The following is an 18856-nucleotide window of genomic DNA, read 5'->3' on the forward strand; positions in this document are numbered from 1 at the left end:
TTGCTGTCAGAGTTAGCTATAAATGATTGACTAAATTTTGGCAAGCGCAGTGCTTGGAAACATCTATTGCATCCAACTCTAAGTACCCTCATATTGCTCATTAGCGGTAGTCTGAGCGCGAAATCCAGCGGACCTGCTGCGGGTTCGAAGCCACGTCGCCTACCAAAAAAAGGTGCCGAATGATAATTTACGATGAATTTGTCATATTTTACCAAATATATAATCTGATGGGTGCGCTGTACCTGTTGCTTCCGATAGGTTGAACTAGGCGCATAAATATTTGTGAACATTAGCCAATCTACTTCTTTCACCAGTAGTACGATGAAATCGCTAAAGAACACCTTTAACATAATATCATTTGAATTTTTACAGTACTGTATACACAATATAGATGACTCGCGAAAGGGCACGTTTTTCGCCCTTAAAAAAAGTACGAATGCCCCTGCCAAAAGGGGCGCATTTTCGCCCTTTTACCACACTCCAACTGCAAACCCACCATATTTTAGGACAAATCATCAATGGTGCATGGCGTAATTCATGATGTTTATGCCATGCACCATTAATGATTTGTCCTAAATTGGATTTGCAGCTGGAGTTTGATCATGTATCATTCTCAATAAAACTGTCCATATGTCGATTCCCACAATACATAACCGCCATATCAAGGTTTATGACGTGTCTTAATCCAGGACTCTATAGTTAACTACTAACACGAATAGAGGTTTGCAGCCGCTCTAATGAGTATTCACTGCGGTGCCCAATCCGGCTGCGATTCCAAACCATCCCTAGCTTGCACTTGACTCAGGAGATCAGAAGTTCCTTTACCTTTTCGTGATATGTTTGTGGGTACTTTGACCCGGTATCGCTGCCACTAGAATCGCCATCGCAATAACTACAGTAGCTTGGTGAGTAATTGGTGACAATGAGTGCAGCTAGAAGAGGTCGATAGTGGGTAAATTTAATCCTGCACTCTAAAATTGGCGAGGACTGTGTATGTCGCCTGTTCGACGAGATCGTAGCAGAAGATTTCCAGAGTCAGAACACCACGATCTACACGAATGTTTCCAATATAGCGGCGCCAGGAATTCGAATGATTAGAAGAAATCGTCAAAGCTATCACCAACTTACGAATCGTGAGAGTAGTTTCCTTCTTTCTAGAATACGAGTCCTATTATACGACACAAAAATCTACATCATGAACGGGAGTGATCTAGAAGTAAACTTGCTATACCATATACATGGTATATATATGGTAGCTGACAATGTTCTCGATTATAATAGTGCGCGAAAACCCTCACGAACGCACAACGCTGTTAAAAAGCGCTTGATTTTTTTTCTTTTTTTCAGCAGTGCCAAGCCGTTTATCATTTATGATGCAACACGTTGGGTCGATTTTAATCAAATGACTAATGCGGCAAAGCGCCTGATGGAGGAAGACCTGGTCCATCATGGACCTCCCGTCCTTCGAGCAATCTTTCTGTTTGCTCACCGGTAATAAAAGGCAAGTTGCCTTGCCTCTTACTTACATACTACATGTAATACTTCCACTGGAAGTACAGTAAGACTTACTAAGTAAGTACTGTGCTTGAAATTTGCTGATCAAAAACTTGTAGGCTCCAGCAGTCATCACTTCACAACTCGCGCTTCATCCCGCAAAGCTCCGCGACTAAGACCCAAGTGCGATTGACTATGCGCCTTCACTTTGCTGTACTGCTGGCCGTTGCTACATTGCTGACCACCACCACTTCGGCTGACTCGACGGTGGTTGCACCTCAACTCCCCAACAATGACGTTGTCGCGACGAGGCTGCTGCGCGCTGTAACTGTTGACGAGGACGACGAGGATCGAGGCATCAACCCTAGCGTCTCAAGCCTGGAGAGCATCACGAACCTGTTGAAGTCGCCGAACCAAAAGAAGCTGGATAGCTTAGTGGAGAGCGGCCTGAGTACTAACGAAGCCTTCTCGCACCTCAGGTTGGATCTTATCGGACCGGCCCTATTGAAGAAATCCAACTCCAAGTTGTGGGTGAAATACGTCAACAAAGTCACGACGAACCCGCAGACTGTGGTGCTCTCGAAGCTGACGTCGCATTTTGGAGGTGATGGTGACCTCGCGGTGGCACTCCAGCAGGCGTCACGGATTGGGCGACGAAGAAGACTGCCACGTACTGGCAGAATGTACAGTTCGCGAAGTGGCAGAAGGAAAAATGGAGCACGAGTGACGTTGTCGACGATGTCCTCAAGATTGACGAAAAAACCTGGCACACCCTCCCTTTTAAGAGTCCTCAAAGACAGGTGCGCAACCTATACAGCAAGTATCTGCGGAAGCACCCGATTCGGTTTGAAACACCGTGAAATAATCATCGCACACGTCTCGGACTGTAGCGCTGATGAAGGGGTGGACCTCGTACAAGCGTCCAAAAAACGTCTACGAACGCAGGTACCATTCAAGCATTTATACTGACCGTGAAGTAGTTTGGTTTCGACGGCAAGTCGTCGCGTAACTAGGATATTGAAATCAACAATTTCAAGTTAAACAAAACGAAGCAATGCCAGAATTTACACTTAAACGAGACTTACATGCTTTACGTACGTAATGTAGACTGCTACTTGTACTCAGGGATGGTTATCTTTCTTATATTCAATGTTCCTAGATCTTCTTTTACCACTATTGAAAAGAAGTTTGGCGCGAGGAGCCGATTTTCTTCTTTTCTTCTTATATTATGACAATAAATAGTAATGTTATTTATTGATCAATTCTAGCAGTTGAATAAAATAGAAAGACCAGTCACTGGAGTGGCTAAGGGTGGTGATAGGTCGATAGCCTTAGCCTTTGCGCCGTTTGAAGCTCGTGATTCGAGGCCTTGTGCGACGAAAGCAAATGGCTCAAAACCGAGTCCGAGCGTCACTTGAATAACTGTGTCTGGTCTCTTCGACAAGAATTGCGGGAAACAGTTGAGATTTGGTCAATGCTCCAGGAAGAAAATGCAGATACATTCATACAATTTCGGGTTGCTGAGGCCATGGACTATATTTTATCCTGGGAAGCCCCAAGTGCCAGCTCTCTCACGGTCAGCTTTGTAGAAGTCGTAATACCCGGCAGTCACGCATCCGCTCTCGCCAAAGTTATTGGCGACCGCGCCCTGCCTACCACTCGTCATCGTCGTCATCTTCGTTGTTGATGGACTTGTGCGATTCGCTGTCCGAGTCGTAGGCGATCATGGAGCGCCGCTCGAGGATGCGCGCGATGGAGTCGGCGAACGGCGCGCTGGAGGATTGGCGAGTCTGCAGCGGTGGGCGAGTGCGGGGTTCAACCGGTCGCAAGTGGCAGCTCTGCTTCTGCAGTATTTGCTGCAGTAGAGCTGCCTGTGGGCATAGAGGTCGTGTAGGGGCTTCGCGCTGAGGTCGACGCTCACCAGCACTGCGCAGTGCGGTACCGAGTAGAATTTCTTCCAACAGAGTCGAAGGACGAGGAGTTTCGGAGGCTGGTGGAGATAAAGGAGGAGGAGGGGGAGGTGGGGGTTGCTCGAACTCGTCCAATGGAGGAGGGGGTGGAGCTTCTTCTCCTCCTTCCTCATCTTCAAAGGCGTCATAGTATGCGTCAGATTTACTCTGCTCGTCCAGTTCAGGTGGAGGAGGTGGTGGTGGAGGAGGAGGAGGTGGCGGTGTCAGGTTGTTCGCCGCTGCGGGGTCGTGGTAGTACGATAGTCCGTGGTCGGTGAATTCCTCAGTGCTCGACAAAGGGGGAGGTGGCGGGATCCCATTCACGAATTCGTCCTCCAGCTGCATCTCCATCGTGATCTCGTCGTCGTCCATTTCTTGCATGAAAGCACCACCCAGGCTCGTCGGGATCAACGGGGGGTCAGAAGGAGCGACAATGGCAAATTGGTCACTCGTGAGCGATTGGTGACTAGGATCACTTGGCAGAGGAGGGGGCGGCGGAGGTGGAGGCGGAGGTGAAGGAGGGCTCGCTGATTGTTGTCGCTCTTCAGCACGCGTCGGGCTCTGTGCAATCGAAGCGAGACTTTGATGTGCTCTCCTGCGTAGATCCCGCAGACTCGGACTGCGACCAGTGTTTTGTTGATGAGTTTTCTGCTGCTTCATCAACTCCTTGCCTTCACCGGTGCCGTAAATCTCCCGCCACGACCGAATTTTGAGAAACTTGAGCTTCTGCTCAGCTTCGTCGGTGCTGCTTGAGGCGTCTTCGGTACTGGTGCTCTGCTGTTGCAGTGCACGCTCTTGTGCACCGCGACGTTCGCGGCGACGCTCTTCCTTGATTTCCAGAGCTCGCTGTTGGCGACCTTCTTCGTTTTTGAGCCATTCCTCCATGAAGAACCCTGGGTTGCTGTACTTCTTCCGCGAGATTGATGCAGCGAGAAGGTGCGATCCTGCTGTGTGGTTGTCCACCTGGTCCTCGGATCCATTGCGCTGCTCCGAGTCGTAAAAGCTGTCCAGCTAACGATAACGCAAAAGCAAAGCGTCAGCCGAATTGCAGTATCCAGCCTGGTGTTTGACACGTACCAGCTCCAGTGGTGGGACTCCTTCACACCGTTCGTACGCTTCGACCACCGCAGCTGGGCGATCCGAGACGGATGAAGAGCTGATTGTCTGTATGCAGAGCACCCGGTCGCTCTCGTCCTGGGACGGCAGCAAGTGCAGTAGGTCGGCTTGGTGCGTTCGTCCGACACTCTGACGAATCTGATTGTCGACGACTTCTGCTAGGACGTCCACTCGCTGGTGCAGCTTTGTCATTCGGTCCTGCGTCTCTGTCGTCTCATCCTTGAGCTCTTGAAGTATCTCCAAAGCGTAGGACGCTACACTCGCTGGAGAGAGTATCACACCCAAACCCGTTAATCCCCTTATCGTGAAACTCAGCTTGTCAGAACTACAGGACAAACCTATTTGGCCCAGAACTCCCGTGATGCTTGAAATGAAAAGAACACAGGAGTCACAACCGGCCCACGAGCGAATGAAGCAGACGGAGAGCCTACCTCGTGGCACGAGCCTGACGTAGCACGTCCTCGGGTGGTCTCACCCGGCCTGGACCTGTCGAATCAAAGCCAGCAGAGCCACCCGAGCCAGCGATTGCAGGCACCGCTCGAGTGATCATTGCCCTCAACACTACAGAGAGCCGCGTGCCAGGATAACGACTCTTGGTGTCCCCAGAGGATTCGTGGGTCAAGCTACGGTGTGCTCAAAGCAGAAGTGTATTCGGGTTAGTGGTAAAGTGAAGTTGCTCTCCGTCTACATGATGGTGAGGTCGTCGTCGAAGTAAATGTGGAGCGTTGGCTTGAACTTCTGCTCGTCCATGTCGAAGCGCTCGAAGATCGGCGACTCGTCTGGGATGCCGTTCTCGTCCAGCGTGCGCTGCATGTGCAAAGGCACAAATTCGTCGTCTTCCAGGTGCTTCCACGTGTAGCTGCCGGCGTGCGCATTAAGACGCAGGTAGCGCGTCTGGATCTCAGCCAGCGTCTCCTCACAGCAAACTTCCAGCGAGTGGTGTTGCTGAGTGAGCACGTTGACAATCTCCAGCCAGCGAGCCTTTTTCGTGAGGCGTCCCACGACGTACTGAGGGTCTCGCCACCACGGTAGAAGATCAGCCGTCCTCCATTGAGCTGTGGGGTCTGGTGGTGGTACGTGGAGAAAGCGTCCGTAGGGCGTGAATGGCACGGACAGGTTGCGTTCCGGATCGACGTGGTATTTTACCTTTAGAAGTTAGTTAGAGAAGTTAGTTGGAGGTAGCCCTGTGACGTATATGCATGCTAGCAAGAATCTACCTACATTCTCTGTCTCTTGGTCAAACCAGTGGGAAATGTCCTCGCCAGCGTGGAGAATGAGAGGCTGAACCAGTGCTCCTGTACGAAAACAAAATGTGAACATATCCTACAACTTAGGAAAAAGTAGGTCATATTCTCCAACCTGGGTTCTCTTCGATCAGAGGCGATACGTCCAGCACGCGGTGGTTGATAGAAATCCAACAGTCCTGGTGTGATGGTGGTCTTGTCAGATGTGAAGTCTCTCTCACCACAGGTCAGGAAACACGCCATCCTCACCTTGGCCAAGTTGTGGGTGGCGACTTCACGCGGCGTGAAGAACCGAGGCCGTCCCTGCGGTTTCACGTCCAAGTCGTGAGCTTTCGTCTCCGTCATGGCAAGTCCCTGCTGCTTGTTCGAAGGGCGTGACGCGTGAAGGCTATCGAGGCGCTATCTTTGCCATGAAACGACAACTATAGCATCCCGGCTTACGTGCAATGCCTGAAGCACCTCAAAGCACTCAAACCGTTTTCAAATATTGAGTCCACAACTCCACATTTGACAGACCTTGGGAACAAAAGTTACACGAAAGAATTAACTGGCTAGGAAGATATTGGAGAACATGGAGGCTTGCTGCTGGTCTATGGCTTGGGATAGCGTCATTTGTAAAATCAAATTGAGTTTGACAAACTCTCCCAGGCGATTGCCTAGTATTGAAATGGCAACAACCTCACCTATACCTCGTCGACCTAGTAGCTCCGTTGCGAAGGAGACTGGTGTGCCAAGGCGAGTCAATTATTTTAATAAATATGCGTAAGTATCTGTGGTAACAAGCATTGTTTATCTGGCTATGTCGTGCGTACGATAAAGTCAGCCCCTGTATTCATCATAAACAAAATACTGGTCAGTAGAAGCTAAAGTAAGGGATGTGCATATACATGTATAACCATCCTGACGATAGGCCACCTACCATAGTGCACCAGAGTGATATGCAAGATTGTAATTGTCCACAGAAATAGGTGACCTTGAATGGCCGAAGCTTGCGCTTCCAACACAAAAGCCAACTGGTAGAGCGGCGAAAACCCGAACTTGCGCTTCAAAAGAACCAGAAGAAGTCCGAACGATATCCACTCCATCGCTGCGTAAACCATTATATTCGTCACCGTCGCCTTTAGTCTGTCAACTGTCATACTCTCCGTATGTGGGTAGTAGGCCGCAACAGGAAGATGAAACAGTACCGAGAGGTACAATGAGTACAGCATCGGCACCATAAACTCAATGTACTCGGCTGGAAGCACATATTCGGAATGGAACAAAGTCTGAAGGGCATGTAGAATAGCGTCTTCACTGACCTCAAATGATGCCAGCTTAGATCGGTTACCGAGATACTTCGTCGAGAAGTATCTCGCAGCGTTGGCACAGCCCGCGGCACTTTCATTTCACTCGGCACGACCGAGCTTTGCTGTCGTGTTAGCTCACGTGGTTTTAAATCGCGAAGGCTGGAAGGCCCAACTTGTGACCGAGTGATGACCGAATTCATGGAGCATCTAGTGGTGTCGTTGGCAAAGCTGCCAGTCCTTGCCAGACCGTTCATGAAATTTACGCTTTCAGTTGACAACGGGAGCGGAAACGGTGCGAGTAAGCGTATACGCCGTCTACAAGGATGTGATGGATCCACCTCCCGGAATACCTTTCGCAATTGCGAGGGCAAGTCGCGAAGATAATGCTTTAGATGATCAATGTCGGGATCGATCGGTGCTATTGCTTGTCTTCGCTGTGGTGAATAGAAAATGGCGCGAAGCGCAAGGAAAATGTGAAGGCCGTCCATCGCCATGATAATTGAAGTGGTGACCATGGACTTTGAGGTTTGCATACATATTGCAACGTAGTAAACATTAAAGAGATCCACTGAGAAGACCAAGATCGGACCGACATATTCGTAGAAGCTCCCAGACACGTGCGCGATGCTCTGCTTGGTTAGAAACTTGATCATGGGCATCACAAGGACGAATATCGCCTGCTCCACGCCGGAAAGACGGTTGAAAACGGCACTGAATGCTGGGTACAGCACAGCTACAGCGCCTTGGCTGGCCATTATTAACAACTCAGACTAATCTGCTGTCTCAGCATAGCGGACTGAGTCAAAAGTCGTGGGCCAATGACGAGAATCATGTAGATTATGAAAAAAGTCACGTAAAGATTTAGCATCAGGACGTAGCCACACGGAATTGGGAATTTCCATAGTGCCGCTAGCAGCATTGTAGCCAATACACTGCTGACGGTTGTGCTCAGAGCGATTTTCGCAGCCCCAAAATTCGAGATGGCTCCTGGAATGATCACCGCTCTCAGCTGTAGAGCGACACCCAGCGCTTCGACAAAAATCGCGAGAAGCAAGCGAATCCAAACGGCATAGTTTGCTTGCCACCCTTCCGATGGAGGTCGAAGTGGAATGCAATCAATTACCAGAGCCACAAGGACGGCAGGAAGCGGTGACAGGACGCAGACAGCGACAGCACGAGCAACGGAGGTACGTTGGTAGTAATCGCGAAAAGAAAGTAGCCGCTCGACGGAGTACTCGGTTCTGTGTCCGATCTGGCTACGATGCCACCAAGTGGCTAGCTGGTGCTTTGCATGTGAGCCGAACTGTGTCTGTTGATGGCTTCCCGTAGATTTCAACAATGACGGTTGTTGCGTGTCTTGCTGAACCATTAGCTATACGAGGGAGGGCGAGTCAGGTATGTGGGCATTCTACTCCTTCCACTCCACGCTACTAATAGCGTAGTCAGAATGCGGTTTTGACATTTCAGCCGTAACCACTTACGTTTTGATTTTGCTCAAATATATGAACCACCATACTCCTGATAACCCCATCTTAGTCTTGGACCTGACACTTTTTCTAGTATGATAGAACCCTTCACTTTATTAGGTGGCCGCAATACTAAAGAGAAACCCACCTCGCTGGGGCTTCGCATGAAACCCAGTGACAATGGCGAGTGGGATTACCTGGTGCTGTTTAATTTCAGCTGCCGTCGGCATGGATGTTAGTACTTTAACTGGACAAACTCTGAGTACAAGTCTTGCCGAGCGACGGTGACTGGTATCTTGGTCATTCACAAATCTGCCAGTTTTCGCCATTTCCGCCATGAAAACTTTACTGTGATTCGACAAATGAATCGAAAAAGGGCGCCAGCAAGTGGATGAGCTTAAAGTGAAGGTGGGATAGCTTATCTCCATGAAACACATTCCGTATCATTACTGGTAAATCTCGAAGAAAGTGCTCAGGTTGCTTGTCACCGAATTGATTTGACTCATGGACTTATCACGGGTGTTACTATGGATTAATATCGTTCAGAGCTACAACGCGGTGGAAGCTGTCGGTTGGCATTATAATCACTGTAGTGATCCACGACGTTGCCAATCACCAGGTAGGATACGTTAAAAAGGTCCACGCAGAGCACCACGGTCGAGCCAAGAAGTTCGTGAGCAATTTGAACAAGTTATGAGATGCGGATGTTGAAGTCAACACCTAGGGAAATACACTATGAGTTAGTATAAATTCGCACCATTTTAATGTAGTCGGATCTGCGTACCGTAATGCGCTAGTGTAAGATGGAGGATGGTAATCGTCCAAACGAACAAATGGCCTTGCAAAGCAGGAGCCTGTGTTTCCAGTACGAATGCTAACTGGAACAACGGTGAAAAACCGAACTTTCGCCGAAGGATGTAGAGAAGAGCGACAAATGCCGCAAACTCGATCATTGCGTATATGAGAATCTTTGCCACGGTAGACTTCAGTCTCGATTTATCCATTGATGCCGTATTCGGGTAATAAGAAACAACTGGCAGGTGAAATATTGCGACTAGGTACGGAGCGTACAGCATCGGAACCATAAATTCGATGTACTCAGCCAAGAGAATATACTCCGAGTGGAATAATGCCTGCAACACGTTGTGAATTTCATTCTCGCTGGTGCTTGAAGAGAACACTCTATGAAACGTGGGACTGCTTGAGTTGGTTGACGATACAATTTTTTGAAGTTCGCCTAGTCGTGAAAGATCGTCAGGTATGGATGGCAAAACTTGGTTTTGCTTTTCAATGAAGAAGTGATACCGATTGTTTCAAAAGGGTTGGCCCATCTTTTAACTTGCGTATAGCAGTCGCTCAGCTTGAACATCTCCGATTCGCCGCTTTATCGTTAGCAAATTGGTCGGTGTTTTCGAATTTTCCCATTAGTACTCGACTTTCACGGAAGTGGAAAGGGGGGGGGGGGGTATCCTTTGCATCGTCATATACGTTGCAAATGCGCTCTAAAACACCCGAAAAGAACTTGCCTTTGTCCATTTGGGACATCTGGGTTTGGTGCAACATGAAGCGGAGTGCGACGACAAGGTGAAAACTGTCTGCTGCCATGATAGCTAAAGTGGTGGCCACCGATTTGGACGTTTGCATCCAGATGGCAACGTAATAAACGTTGAATACATCAACGGAGAATTCCACAAGGGGACCGACGTATTCGTGGCAGTTTTCGGCTGCGTTTGCGATGTTCTGCTTCGTGAAGAACTTGATCATCGGCATGGCCAGGATAAACGCGGTCTGCTCAATGCCTGATAGGCGCGTAAAGATTGCGCTAAAAACTGGATAAAATACAGCAACAACGCCTTGGTTTGCAATAATAAATAACTGCGACTTGATCTGCTTGTGTAGTGTCGGGGAGCCCTTTAACACGCGGGGGCCGATCACGAGAATCATGCTCGTTGCAAAAAGTAGCACGTAAACGTTAAGTAGCAAAACATAGCCAAATGGAGCGGGAAATTTCCACAAAGCTGCCACCATTATGGTGACCAAAAACGCTGCTGATTGCAGTTCCCAGCCCAATTTTGACAGCTCCAGTATACGAGATTAACCAGCATCGATGACATCCCTTACTTGAAAAACAACCCCTACTGCTTTGCAAAACATCGCGAGGATCCGTCGGATCCAAAGGCCATAGTTCGCTCGCCACCCCTGTGACGGGGGCCTTAACGGGATACAATCGATGATAAGGGCGATTAACAATGCAGGGATCGCTGTTAAAACACAAACGGCGACAGCGTGAGTAGTAGAAGGACGCTGGCAATAGTCATGAAATGCGAGCAGCCACTCTACTGAGTACTCGCTGCGGTGCCCAATCTGGCTGCGATCTAGCTTGCGCTTGACTCGGGAGATCTGAGGTACTTTAACCTTTTCATGAGCTTCTTGGGTACTTTGACCCGGTCTCGCTGCCACTTGTATCGCCATCACAATAACTACAGTAGTTTGGTGAGTGATTGGTGACAATGAGTGCAGCTAGAAGAGGAGACGACGTTGCCCGCCTCCAAAACAGCATTTTAGGTCGATGTTGGGTAAATTTAATTAATGCACTTTTTTTTTAAAAAAATAGACGAGGACTTTGAGTGTCGCCTGCTCGACGAGATCGTGGCTGAAGATTTCCAGTGTCAACACACCACGCACGACCTACACGAATCACGCCAGTAAATCTATGACAATGGTCCATTGTCGATTCGTTCTTTGCCTTCAACGCCAAGGTTTTAGTTTGGTCGTAGTTGCGTGATAGTGTGATCGGAAAAGCGACCAGAGCACCGACCCGATGCCGGAGACAAGTCTTCAAAGTTCAAACTTTGGACGAAATTTTGTCGCCAAACGTCAGCGGTGGTAGTGACCAGGAAATCGCAGAAGCAATATGGTGAAGATAAGGTCGGGTTAGTGTCTAGTGAAGTACTTCTTCAGGCAGCATTTGTAGCTGTCAATGCAAAAATAGTAGAAGGAGACGTAAACTATAACTACTGTTAAGTAATTCCACAACCGCATTTTTAATAATCTAGCAGACGCAGATACGGTGTCAAGTAACTCGAATATTAAAATCAACACCTACATCGAAACGAACAGAGAAATCAGGTGGTCAATTCCACTAAAAGAAAGACCCGCGCGCGGTACGTACCATAGTGTGCGAGTGTCAGGTGCAAAATTGTGATGGTCCACATGAAGAGATAGCCTTGTAAGGCTGGAGCCTGCGTTTCCAATACAAATGCCAACTGGTACAAAGGCGAGAACCCAAAGTTACGCCACAAAAGGCCGAGAAGAGTGCTAAACGACACCACTTCGATCGCCGCGTAAGCCAAAATGCTGGCCACCACGACTTTCAGTTCGTGGGCTGTCATTGAGGCTGTGTTCGGGTAATAGACCGCCACTGGTTGGTGAAATAGGACCGTGAGATAAAACGAGTAGAGCATCGGGATCATCAGCTCGATATACTCCGCCAAGAGAATGTATTCGGAGTGGAAAAGTGTCTGTAGCGCGTCACGGACTACGGCATCACTCAGATTCAAGGACGACGCGTTACCGCCCTTCTTACTCCTATCACCCGGTAACAAGAAGAGCGATTTGCGCTCGTTTGTAGCTGCTGGATGGACAGTAGCAACCTGGTGCTTCTGTTTCTGTTGTACGGCAACGGTCGTCATGGGCAGGGACCGCCTGGCCTCTGTAGGATGCCCTATGCGGTTGGGAATTGCGGAGCTTCGGCGAACTAAAAGTGCCCTGCTGGAGAACCTCCCGGTTTTCGACAGCTTCTTCATAAAGCCACTACTTTCGTCTGAAAGAGGTAGGGGAAATGGAGCTAGAAGACGAATTGGTCGCTTGGCGAAAGGTTGAGGGCCCGACTTATCAAACAAGTCGTGGACAACATCCAGTAGATCTCGAAGATAATTTTCCGGCCGTCCACTTTGTCCCTTTTTCACTTGAAGTAGACTCGCGCGGCGGTAAATTCCACGCAGGGCGACGACGACATGAAAACTATCCGCCGCTATGATAACCAACGTTGTTACCAAGGATTTTGCCGTCTGCATGCAGATAGCGACGTAGTAAACATTGAAAAGGTCCACCGAGAACACGACCATCGGTCCCACGTACTCGTGAGATCCTTTTGCTGCATTTGCGATGTTCTGCTTCGTGAAAAACTTTATCAGCGGCATCACGAAAATGAAAAACGCTTGCTCTCGAGCCGGAAGTCTGTTGAATATTGCGCTAAATATCGGGTAGCACACAGCTACGATGCCTTGGTTTGCAAGAATGAACAGCTGCGCTTTGATTTGCTGGCGCAGCAACAGCGAGCCAGCCAAAAATCGAGGTCCGATCACAATCACCATGCAGATTGATAAGAGCAGTACGTACACATTAAGCAAAATCACGTAACCAAACGGAATTGGGAACCTCCAGGTCGCAGCTACCCCGATAGTTACAGCTACACTGGTAGTCGCTGCTCCTAGCGCAATGGTGACAGCTCCAATATCCGAGATAGTGCCTGTCATGATCACTGCTCTTACCTGCAAAACTATCCCCAGCGACTCAAAGAATATGGCAATAAGTTGTCGAATCCAGAGTGTGTAGTTGTCTCGCCATCCATCCGACGGGGATTTTAAGGGGATGCAATCGATCGCAAGCGCCACTAATAAGGCAGGGAGGGGTGTCAACGCGCAAACGACTATTACGCGTGAGGTTGAAGTGCATCGATGATAGTCGCGAAACGCAAGCAAACGCTCCACGGAGTACTCGGTGCGATGGCTGATCTTGTTGTCGTACCAATTAGCAGCAACCTTGCGCCGAGTTCGAGCTAAGCAGGAGGATCGAGTCAAGCGACTCGGTCCTGCCACGATTTGCTTGACCATTGGAATTGCTAGAAAAGGAAGTGCGAACTTCAGCCTTCGAACAGATAGGTTGTCGTCACTGCTTTATTTTTATGCCAGGGTGCTCTACATAAGATGGACTTGTGCAGCCCAGAACTGATCGTGTCGCCAGATGAGAAATAATTGCACCACTTTTTTCTCGAGTTCAAGCACTGCTTTAAATACCGAGATGCAATTCGAATACGAACTAAGAAGTTGCAGCTCCCGGTTTGGGTATATTTTTATGATCCGCTGAGCTACCAGCATTTTACAAGGCTCCGCAAATATCCTCTCCGTAGACTGCTTTCTTTTGACTCACGGAAGTGCACAGGCTTCAGGCGTCGATATTTAGAAGTAGCGCCCAATCTATTTGCGTTTACGCGTCTGCGATCATTTGACCGACCGAACTCCCAGGCAGATTCGACTAAAGTTGTGACACCCTCAGTTGTTGAAGTGAGTCTTTTTACAGACTTAAAAGTGATAGGTGTGCAGGCACGCAAAGCGCACCACGCGTGCCTAGTACTTAACTGGTCATACGAACGGTAAACGCCACGGGCACGCTGAGAAACGTAGAAGGTCGCCGCTCAATCATTCAGGAAAAATCCCTGAAACCAAAGCAGGTACTCCACTGCATCCCTCAGTCCATGGTTGTGCAAATTAGCTCGCCAAACTGCCCCTGTGACGCCACCAAGTCCCGACGCTAGATTGGCAAACCCGAATGTGACGACAGGCATCGACGGCGCTCGCAGTGCGGACACACCGGAGCGCAGCTCAAGTCGAGTTCCCGGTTACACACGGACTCAAATCATCCTCTCTCCAGCATGAACACTGGCCACATCGAAACTCGCCACCAAACGGTATTCGCTCTTGTTACTAACTTGCCATTCAACACCCAACCACCTCCGGCCCACTTTACATTTTCCTGTTCGTACCTCAGGACCACCACAACAAATACATTTGCCTTCAAGGGGGATACACCAGACCAACCACACCATGCGTGTTGCCACCCCGTTCGTCCTCTCCATCATCGCAACAGTCTCCGCCCAGGAGTTGTGCGACTCGAGTGTGAGCGATCCCATCGTTGCCACTTTGGACGACAGCGTGTTATTCAGCTCCTGCGCGAAATCCGAGATCGGCGTGCAAACACAGGTGTCCTCTCTCTTCGACGTGCTGCAGTTCGCCACCAAGGACTTCGTCATCTTCTGTCGAGCTGCGGGCTGCCTCTCGCCAGTGCAAGATTTGGTCAACTCGATCCCTCCCAATTGCCTCATCCAGTACCATGGTTCGGCCCATAATTTGTCCAGAGAGGTCGCCGCCCTGCACAACGAGTGCGTTGAGAGTAATATTGCAGCTAGGAGGGCGGCAGACAACGACATGGCAAGGTACTTCTTGGACATCTAAAAGCTCAGTAAATAGATACTTTGCGCTAAGTTAGTGAGTACCTACATTTGCTTCAACTTGGGTGCTGACTCTTATCTGGCTCCACATTCCCTATACGATTATTGGCCAATAAAAATAAAACATTCTCAGAAACGATTCACCTAACCGGTGGAGGCACGAAGCGTCCTCTTCCCAGTCCGCCGCTGCCATGGCCGCCGTGTGCGAGGGCCTGCTGGCCAAGCTGAATGAGCTCATGGACTTCCTGCGCTTCTCCAAGCTGCCGGGCGCCGAGTTCCGCGGCGCAGTACGACCTTTCTCTAAACTATTAACCGGTCGGTTAGGCTAGTGCTAACCGTGCGTGCCAATTCTTTCCCAGGTGACGTTCATGTTCCGCGCGTCTCCCAACGACAAGGACACCATCGCCTGTATGCGCACCATCGACATGCGGCGAGGTATTTCTCACTCTACCGCCAATTATTTTATTCCACGAAGAATAATATTGTCATAACCCTTTCGTACATTGCCAACAAACAGGGCTGGAAGTGGATAACACCACGTTGCACCCGCAGGACCCATTTTTGCCGGAAGTTGCCGTGGTTTACGTGAGTCTGGCAGATTTCCTCTACATGTACTCGGGGGAGGCCACCGCCACTGAGATCGCCGGGATGGTCATGTCCGGTCGCGTGTCGGTGCCCTGGAGCTCTTACGGCAAGTTGAAGGCCTTTGCCGAGTGCTTCGACTTTTCCAGCGAAAAATGGGACGCCTACTACGCGGACCTAAAATCTCGCGGGGTGGCGCAAACGATCCCAAAATGTACCCAAAAGTGCTGCCAGCAGAGCAGCAAGGAGGACATCGAGGCCAATTGGCTCCTGGTGTCGGACGCCACGTCCACCAGCGGCGGGGGAGACTGGGAGGTGGTCTCGGACCTGCAGTGTCTCAATGTGTCCAAGGAGAAGAGGGAGGAGATGGAAAAAGTGTTCGACTTCACACCGCTGGAGGAGTGGCTGGCCAGGCTGTGGGGCGGCAAGGGGGCGGACGCCGCTAGACCCGCCAGGTCGCTGCAGTCCAACGTCAAGAACTCCCTCAGCGACCTCAAGTCTATGGCCGGGAAACTCTTCGTGTCGCTGGAGGCGTAGGCGGTGAAGGGGGTGTTGTCAAATATTGATTTTTTTTTCTCTCTCTCACTTTCTAAAGCAGCAGTTGCTTAATGCTGTAGTACACTACCATTATTATCATACCCGTTTTGCAAACGTCGTGTTCAAGTTGTGATCTGTGGTTTTGGCGTATACACTGGACTGCGCGTCAGTGTTGCCTGGTTGTGCTTACGGTGGTGAAGCCTTTGCTCGCAGGATAGGACTTCGAGCACCGGAACCCAGTGAACAGAAGCTCCGCTTTTTGTCAGGACCACCGTCGAGCTGCGGTACACAATTGCGGGGAACTGTGGGGCACTGAGATTGAAGGTATGGAATGTCCTGACCCACCCAGCCTGTTGGGACAGTCGAGCCGAAATGTCCATCCAGGCACGGAATGGCAATGGCGTTCTGTTGACGGCACTTCTGGTCAAGCAAATCGACACGGCTGAGGTAAGACTGCGACGCACAGTGTGTTTATGGCATCACGTGAAGATGCCCGGCACACAAGTCGAGCTGTGAAATGACGAGCGCCGCCACCGCCACTCAGCCTGCACCAGCCAAATGCTGGTCGCCTCCAGTCCGCGGTGCGACAAAAGGAGGATGCACCGCCGACAGGACCGCCTGCGACAGCGGCACCTGGAGGTCTGACCTCCACGTGTGCCACGAGTGACAGAGCGCGTTGCACTGCCTGCCCGTCATCCCCAACTGGATGCCGACACACTCGCAGCTCATACACTCCCCGCGCAATCAGATGTTGTGGATGCAGCAATCACCAGAGTATCCATTGTCCGAAGTGTCCGAAATGTCTAGCAGGTCGTAATCACTTGCTCACTTGGCTTTACTATGCACGTGGAATGATTGCGCGCAGTCTGTGCATGGCGCACTTCCTGCACTTGGAGCTCATTCCCCATTTCGCCCCGTGCAACACCAACCTCAGTACCAGCACCAGCACCCGACCCAATTCCAGCGGCAATGCGCCACCTGTTCCACCGCAGCGACAAGCGCCAGTCCGTCGGCAGCGACGACGGCGTCGTGGAGCTCAAGGAGCGGCGCAGCAGCCTCTTCCGCCGCTGTCGCTCGGCCGAGGACAGCGAGATCGTCGAGCTCATGCGGCCGCGAGACACGCTCGTCACGCGCATCAGCGCCAGCGAGAGCCCCACGGAGCAGCGCCGCCGCCGGCGCCGCAGCCTGCTCTGAGCCGACCAAGCACTCACTAGACACAGGAGTGGCCAATCTAATTTATAATCCACAAAGCTACACACATCTCTAATATCATACCATCACATCGACAATTTGGAGACATCAACCGAAATTCCACGGCTTCTTCGTGGGCAGCACGACTTCGTGCGATCCGCTTTTAAGCTTTTTAAAGTTTTTTTTTTTAAGTTTTACATTAGGGTAATAGAAAAGGGAGACCGCCCAGAGGAGTCGTCAGCATCGGAGAGTTGAGTCCTCTGCTGGAGAATGAGAAGATTCTTGGAGCAGGGTTCCATCCCTTGGAAAAAGTGAGGCTAGATATCTATCGGGAAAAATGTATTGGCAAACATTGCAAATGAACCGTACCATTGCAATATAGATGCCAATGTTACCGGTCAATGCAATTGTGTCTTGCAGTAGTGCTGGAGCTTCCAATCGAGCAATGCAATGCTCGACTGCGATCCAATGCAGTATATTTTCCACTCCAGCTGGTTACGGCTAAAAGTTACTACTGTACCATCATTAGCTGAATACCTGGCAGCACTGCCACCACTGCCAGCTACCGCGATCAACAATTGTAGTTAAACCCGCAGCCTTCTTTTCCGCCCGCTTCCATTCTTACTTTCCCTTTAGTTCCCGCCCAGCAACTGCTTCCCGAATCCAGAGGCAACTGCATCTATGGCATGCAGTCAAGTCCCCGATTGGGCACGATATTGCTCGAGGCGATCATTTTCCTGAAAACAAATCGATCTTTCTGAGGCAGACGATTTGTTGCAGAAGCTATAAAGCGTTCCCATAGTAGTGATAGTTAAAAGATGCGCTACATGCTGAACTACCAATTAGCCAGTTTTCTCAGTCCTAATCGAGTATTGCAATATTGATTGGGTCTGCAGTTGAGAGTATTGGTACTGCGTTTACCACGCCACTACTGTTTTGCAGTTTAGCCTACCTACACTTGCTGTCTGTCCTTCAACCAGACATAAATAAGCACCCTGCCACAACACCTTGGATAGCGATTATGAGGGCACTTCCCCCCGCAATGCCGAGGAATTGTAAAGTTTACGTGGGCAGATGACCAAAACCGTGAATAAAGTAAAAAAAAAAAAACAGCACATACGGGCCAATGATGAATGAGGATGTATCCAAACGGGGTTTGGAATTTGCTAATATCATCATAGTAGCCCACTGCAAGAAGCTGTAGTCAGCGCGACTTTGACAGTTCCAGCTTTCGAGATCGCGCTTGCTTCAAGGACGCCTATCACTTGACAAACAACCCCCAGAGACGCCATTGTCATGGCAGCAATAGTCGAATCCAAATTGCGCAGCTGGTTTTCCATCCCTCTGAAGGAGGCCGTAGTGGAGTGCAATCAATTAGGAGTGCTGTTGCAGCGACGGAATTGGGGATAGAACGCAAACAGCAATGGGCCTTGTGATTGAGGTAAGTTGATAATAGTCACGAAAAGCAAGTAGACGTCCTACCGGGTACTCACTTCGCTGCCCAATGTGTCAGCGATGCCATGAGACAGCGATTCGAGTGAAAACAGCGGCTTGCCTATTGTCTTGCAGTTGAATCGAAGCTGTCTCCATCGCGGTTCTCGGCATCGTGTTTGCGAAAAGCTGTGAATGGATACTCTGTAGTGCATTCAGGTTTACTTTGGTTCAACCAAGCCTAGAAGACGTGTCACCACCTTCGGGT

At 49.9% G+C, this 18856-nt stretch overlaps 5 protein-coding genes across 5 annotated transcripts; 3 read left to right on the forward strand and 2 right to left on the reverse strand.

Annotated features, from left to right (window-relative positions):
* Positions 1-3146: 3146 nt before the first annotated feature.
* Positions 3147-5109, reverse strand: IUM83_01002 (Cytochrome b5 domain-containing protein 1; the record flags this gene model as incomplete). The annotated part of the gene is made up of 4 exons (XM_067924829.1): positions 3147-4454; positions 4521-4822; positions 4898-4923; positions 4991-5109. The coding sequence occupies 4 exons, from the start codon at positions 5107-5109 to the stop codon at positions 3147-3149; spliced, it is 1755 nt and encodes a 584-aa protein (XP_067789237.1).
* Positions 5110-5243: 134 nt separating this feature from the next.
* IUM83_01003 (Cytochrome b5-like protein) lies at positions 5244-6148 on the reverse strand (the record flags this gene model as incomplete). Its single annotated transcript, XM_067924830.1, has 4 exons — positions 5244-5705; positions 5781-5854; positions 5919-5982; positions 6053-6148. 4 exons carry the CDS (start codon positions 6146-6148, stop codon positions 5244-5246), a joined length of 696 nt encoding a protein of 231 aa, XP_067789078.1.
* An 8295-nt stretch (positions 6149-14443) lies between these two features.
* Positions 14444-14851, forward strand: IUM83_01004 (elicitin; the record flags this gene model as incomplete). Its single annotated transcript, XM_067924831.1, has 1 exon — positions 14444-14851. One exon carries the CDS (start codon positions 14444-14446, stop codon positions 14849-14851), a length of 408 nt encoding a protein of 135 aa, XP_067789206.1.
* A 187-nt stretch (positions 14852-15038) lies between these two features.
* IUM83_01005 (uncharacterized protein) lies at positions 15039-15966 on the forward strand (the record flags this gene model as incomplete). The annotated part of the gene is made up of 3 exons (XM_067924832.1): positions 15039-15134; positions 15207-15282; positions 15365-15966. 3 exons carry the CDS (start codon positions 15039-15041, stop codon positions 15964-15966), a joined length of 774 nt encoding a protein of 257 aa, XP_067789231.1.
* A 969-nt stretch (positions 15967-16935) lies between these two features.
* Positions 16936-17160, forward strand: IUM83_01006 (uncharacterized protein; the record flags this gene model as incomplete). The annotated part of the gene is made up of 1 exon (XM_067924833.1): positions 16936-17160. One exon carries the CDS (start codon positions 16936-16938, stop codon positions 17158-17160), a length of 225 nt encoding a protein of 74 aa, XP_067789234.1.
* Positions 17161-18856: the final 1696 nt, after the last annotated feature.

The sequence above is a fragment of the Phytophthora cinnamomi genome (genome assembly GCF_018691715.1).
Source record: "Phytophthora cinnamomi strain GKB4 chromosome Unknown Contig53, whole genome shotgun sequence".
Classification (NCBI taxonomy): Eukaryota; Oomycota; class Peronosporomycetes; order Peronosporales; family Peronosporaceae; genus Phytophthora; species Phytophthora cinnamomi.